Source organism: Etheostoma cragini, chromosome 16, assembly GCF_013103735.1.
Source record: "Etheostoma cragini isolate CJK2018 chromosome 16, CSU_Ecrag_1.0, whole genome shotgun sequence".
In the NCBI taxonomy this organism is placed as follows: domain Eukaryota; kingdom Metazoa; phylum Chordata; class Actinopteri; order Perciformes; family Percidae; genus Etheostoma; species Etheostoma cragini.
Window position 1 is genome coordinate 14,379,369 of NC_048422.1, and position 5,429 is coordinate 14,384,797.

General features: G+C 42.5%; 2 protein-coding genes across 2 annotated transcripts in view; both read right to left on the reverse strand.

Moving 5' to 3' along the window:
• The window catches only part of zdhhc8a (zinc finger DHHC-type palmitoyltransferase 8a), a 10,144-nt gene continuing 4,715 nt past the window's right edge, over positions 1-5,429 (reverse strand). Inside the window, exons 2-10 of the mRNA XM_034896269.1 lie at positions 4,089-4,210; positions 3,834-3,991; positions 3,194-3,366; positions 2,952-3,054; positions 2,722-2,813; positions 2,504-2,633; positions 2,278-2,392; positions 1,838-1,950; positions 1-1,726 (exon numbers count right to left, since the gene is read on the reverse strand). Coding sequence (XP_034752160.1) covers positions 434-1,726; positions 1,838-1,950; positions 2,278-2,392; positions 2,504-2,633; positions 2,722-2,813; positions 2,952-3,054; positions 3,194-3,366; positions 3,834-3,991; positions 4,089-4,210 — 2,299 coding nt within the window. The 3' untranslated portion in view covers positions 1-433. The remainder of the gene's footprint in view (positions 1,727-1,837; positions 1,951-2,277; positions 2,393-2,503; positions 2,634-2,721; positions 2,814-2,951; positions 3,055-3,193; positions 3,367-3,833; positions 3,992-4,088; positions 4,211-5,429) is intronic.
• nup155 (nucleoporin 155) overlaps positions 1,832-5,429 on the reverse strand; it is a 25,109-nt gene continuing 21,511 nt past the window's right edge. Inside the window, exon 35 of the transcript XR_004659904.1 lies at positions 1,832-1,842. The gene's annotated coding sequence lies outside the window, so the exon portion shown is untranslated. The remainder of the gene's footprint in view (positions 1,843-5,429) is intronic.

Sequence of the window (5,429 nt, forward strand, 5' to 3'; positions counted from 1 at the left end):
TGAAAATTACAAAATAAGTTTATTCATATAAACAACTACAAAATTCTATTAAAATGGGTACTTTGCAGCGGGAGACAAATTGCTATGATATGGTATTACATTGTTTCACAAAAGCAATATCAAAACACATACAAACAAAAATTTATTAAATCTGTATTCTTCAAATAGCTCTTCTGCTTTGACTAAGTTTATAGAGCTCGCTCTGTTTGTAAGAGGAGGCACAACTTTCCTGAGATTCACCGTTTTTTGGATTTGGTCAAACTTGCATGACATTATTTCTAAGTTTATCCTTCACTGTGTATAGTCACACAGCCTCCCACACAGACATGCCCCATATGGCCTCTTATTTACAAAGTATTTTGGAGCTGTGAAGACAGACTGACACTGCATAGATGATTCATTCACACCATCAGAAACATGGAGTAATTCTTATTTATTTCAGAGCTCCCAGTGTGATCGAGTCCTTCCCCTCGGAGGAATATGGGAGTGAGGATCGTTTTGCGGTGGCATAGGAGGCGTTTGAAGGGGCGGAGGAGGTGGCGGAGGAGGGTAAACGAGGCAGAGTGGATGTAGAGGAAGGAAGTGGATGAGCATGTCTGTCAGGAGGGCAGTAACCCGGAGAGGAAGACCTGCCCTTGCTTTGCAGGCTGCTGCTGCTGCTGCTCTGCATAGGAGAGCTGGACGTTTTTGGGCCTCGGGTCAGAGACGACGTGGAGGAGCTGGAGAGAGGTGAGGTCCTCATGCCATAACCGAGGATGCCTGTACTCATCAGAAACTCCCGGGAGCCGTAGGCTGGAGGAGTTGGTCCACGAGAGCCTGGAGGTCGGATGTTATCTGGTGGTAGACTCCTCCTGCTGGGGATGTCATAGATCCCAACATCTGGGCCATAGAGGGCCTGGGATCTGGCTTGGAGACGCAGCATCCTCTCCCTCTCCTCCATCTCTCGTCTCTCGTGGATAGATGCCATGATAGTTTTTGAAAAGTTGTCATGGCGTGCAGTGGCAGTCTTCTGAGGTGTTAAACCCGGTGGAGTAAGATCGCGAAGGCTGTCTCGAAAACATTGATAGGTCATCTCTCGCATTGCAAGACCAGGAGGGGTGAGGTCTCGGGATGTTACATTTTGGGATGCGTGGTCTTTTGGCATCAGCCCTTTAAAGGCAGGAGAAGGGTCTCTTTCAATGAAACCTTGGAAGGAAGGTGAGGGATCCCTTGAGGTGAGGCCCTGCAAAGAAGGTGATGGGTCTCGAGGCTGAGGAGACTGTCTGGTGACGCCCATAAACACGGGACTGTATCCGTGAGAAGGGGGCTGCTGCAACACAGTCCTGTCTGTGCCCAGAGCCATGAAGTGAGGGTGGTAGCTGGTTGAAGGGGCCCCTCTCTGAGCTAGGAACTGAGGGTCTGCAGGGTTAATAAGGTCATAGGAGAGGCTGCTGTTGTGGTTGGCCAGCAGGCTGGAAGAGCTGATGATGCCCGTTGGTGGGGGGTTGCTTCCCAAACTGTCACCATGCATGGCAGGTAGCTGGGATTTGCTGCTGTGGCGACTGCTGTGTTTGAGGGTGAGAGAGCGGGAGTTAAGAGTGAGAGAGTTGAGCTCCACCGAGCTGGAGATGGTTTTGGTCTGGACAGGAAGGCCGGCCTGCTGCCTGCCTCTCCCAGGGCTTTCCTTAGTCTCAGAACAGAGGTCAGAACCTTTGTGGTTTCCTTGCTGCTCTGATGTCTTCAGCAACTAAACAACAAAAACCAGACGGCAATGTCTGTCAGACAAGGATCAAAACCAGGACTTGAATACTGAGAATTACGCTCAAACAACATAAAAAATGTGTTGACTGAAAAGCACCTGCTCTGGAGGAATGGGGGACGAGCCTCTGGATATGGCTTCCAGGACTGGCCTTAGCTGCGGCACAGTAGGAATGGATACAGGAATGATAGATTTGGTATGGTGTCCCATCTCTGGAAAAGAAAACACTTTTGTAGTGACTTATAAAATCCAAAATTCATACTGAATCCAGACTTACAGCTGAGCAATGACACAAAGTATGTAAAGTATGAGGCTGGTGACACTATATTTATGGTATTGTCAATAAATAAATAAAAACTTGTTTTTAAGATTAATTCATTGTTGGTTTTGGTATTTTCATTTGATTTTTTAACAATAAGAAAAATAGAAAATCTCCCCAGATGTATCCTTAAATGGCAATCAATTTATCCTTAATGTTTCCTATCTTTGCCTCTATACAAGTCTGGTTATCGCAGTATGTATGCATCATCCTACAGTACCATCCATAACAGTGAGTTGGCTTTTCAGCAGGCCGTGGTCTGGTTTTGGTGGCAGCGGTGGTAGAGTTTTCAGTTGTTCGATGTCCGATAGCTCGACAGCTCCGGCTGAGGTTCGCTGGCAGGAGAAAGAAACATGACAGTTCTTGACAATTGATGTCACAATCATTCGATAATGTGTGAGAGAATATTCAACTTTGAATTTGACATGTCATTTGTTCATGCATACTTTATTTTGGAGGTCCTGAGTCTGTATCCCGTTGTCCCTGCCTTTCACTAGCCTCTGCCTGTCGATCTCTGGTCTCAGGAATGGAGGCTGAATCTGGATCACTGTTTTCTTACATGGCCTCGATGTGTAGCTGTGATCACACGACAAACAGGGACTCAGCCAATAAGTTATAAGGATTGCTGACAAACCGGAGATTAAGTAGAAGAAATGGCTCTTACTTTGGAGAGATGGGGCTGCAAAACAGATACTCCAGGTTGTTGCAACAACCTCGAGTGAAAGGATTAACTCCCCCTTGAAACTTCCCAGTTACCTGTTGGATCGTAAAAAGATAAACATACATCTGTATATAATTCATTATTGTACAGATGTAAACGTCATCAAAATAACACAATTTTTAAGTCTTAAAAATCTGCTTTATTGATAGAATTTCCAATCAAATCAAACTGACTTGTTCATTGGTGGTGCTTCCTCTGGACACCAGGTACAAGTGGAATCCAGTGAGACCCAGGACCGGGATAAGAAACAGACCAGATATACTGATCACTACCAAACTGTATATGCTGTCAAGGAAAACTGCTTCATATTAGTCCCAGTTGAAAAGAATTGTATCCGTTTAAATGGATAAATGCATAGATCAACGCACAGACCCATGCAGTATTGTGCATACACAGCATGTGTGTATAAGGATACGTGACAGTGCAGTGCAGCTTCCATAATGCGTCTATGTGGTGCAGGACGTATATGAGGCCAAAAGTGAAGACACCGATCATGTGAACTGTCAGTGACAACAGAAACAGGAAGAAGTAGCGGTAGTTTCGCCTCCCAATGCAGTTGTTCACCCAGGGACAGTGATGGTCAAAGTCCTGAAGTGAGATTGCAGGAAAAGATAAATAAAAAAATTAAAGAGCCAAAAGAAAAATACACATGACACACTGAATAATAATCAGCAGAACTGAAAGTCTTGTATTGGTTAAAACTAAATCTAAATACACTTTGTTTAACGCAGGCTTTCTGAGCCTTTTTCAAATTGCATTTACATTGAGACTACAAAGGATCTCAGAAAAGGATTAACCTGATTATTGAGATCTTTCTCCCTCCATCGCAGTCATCATTTATTCTGCAGAAATCCCCTTTATTGACTTTCCCCACACAAACCGCTACACTCACACATAAGCACTACTCACATTTCTCTCCCAATCTGTCCTTTCATGCCCTTATCCCTCATTTCCCCCATTTAAATTGTTTTGTTTCCTCCCTAGTATGTAGTTTTTCTTACTAAAAGTGCCAATGCCATGTCTCTTCTCGGCTTTGAATCTGTCCATGCACTGACCTCCACACAGTGATCACAGACGCTGCAGTGGGAGCAGCGTGGAGGTCTGTAGAAATGACACGAAGCACACCACTTCATGCGCACCTGGACCCCCTTCACATCCACGTTCTTGTACAGTGGAGCGCGGAACTCATCATCCTTGTCTTCGTCCTCGTTTGCTGGAAAACAATATGTGAAATTGGTTAAATTTAAAACAAATAGAATCTTCACAAATAAAAGAAATACTGTAAGAATGACATCACTTTGATTACTAACCAACTGGGAGCACACCAGCATCCATAAAGGTTGCCATGGTGAAGTTGGCCAGCACAAAAAGGAAAAGGATGGCACAGCATGGTGGCACAGCAGGGCAGATGGTCACAGCTAGCCACGGGCATCTGAATACACAGAAAAATGTAATGTTTTACTGTACACTGTTTTTAAGCCTTGCAAGTATCCATCCCTTAGAGGCTGAGATTATTAATAAAGATTTTAAGGGATACTCTTTATGCCATTCATTGTCATGGGAGCAGTGGATCGCAAAAGTAATTTTTTACAGTGAAAGATAAGCTTTTCTTAGTGTGCGTTCAACAGTGTCAACAACAAAGGATTAAATGACGGGGGTCTCCTGGCAAAGAGGTTCTGCCCCCAGCAGTTAAGACGTGCAACTAACTGTATCTGTGTTGCACAATTGAGCAAATCTGGACACTTAAAAGCAAACAAACGTTTGCTTTGTAAAGATCTAGTGGAGTAATGGTGTCCTGAGCAGAGAATGAAGCCAGGTACTGGGAAAAAGTCTGTGAGAGCCGTGTGGAGGCCTGCTTTTTTTTCTATTATTTCGAGTAGAGCCCCTTTTTAAATAATGATTAATCATTTAGTATATAGTAGGTCAGGCTATAATAAAAGACGCATGTGGAAGTTTGTTATTCCTATTGTGACACTGAAAATTGCTAATTTTATCCAAAAAAACTGTCCAAAACTTACATATTCAACTTACAATGGTATATAAAACAGACAAAAGATGCAAATCCTGACATTTGAGAACTTTAAACCAGCAAAAGTCATCCCAATCTAACAGCTTCATTGAGTGATTATATTGATTAGGCAGTTGAAAGTAAATTAATCCAAAGTATTTTTCAAGCAAAGATGCCAGACATTTACCTAAAAATGTAAGGATTTTCTGATTTTCTCTGTTTTGTAAGATTGTAAACCGAATATATTTTGGACTGTGGGAGGGGGGACAAGACATTTTAAAAGGTCACCTTGGACTTTGGTGAAATGTTGAGAGGTTTTGTTGTTTGCATATTATCAATGCACTGATCATAAACTACAGTCATATATTCATAATTTAAATTGTCCAGTTAAGGAAACGTTAAATGAGTGAATGAGCCAGAAGACAAAATTAAGAATATAAATCAAAATCTGTGGAATTGGTGTTAAATTAAATTTAGATGCTTCTAAACTGATAACATTATTTCAAACTATTACATTTATCACATTATTGAACGTGTCCTGTCAGAGGATTTAACCAGAATACCATCTTTCATGTTTCTGCTCTTCAAGAACCATCACTCTTCAACAGTCTCTCTCTTTATTTGTGTGTGTGTGTGTGTGTGT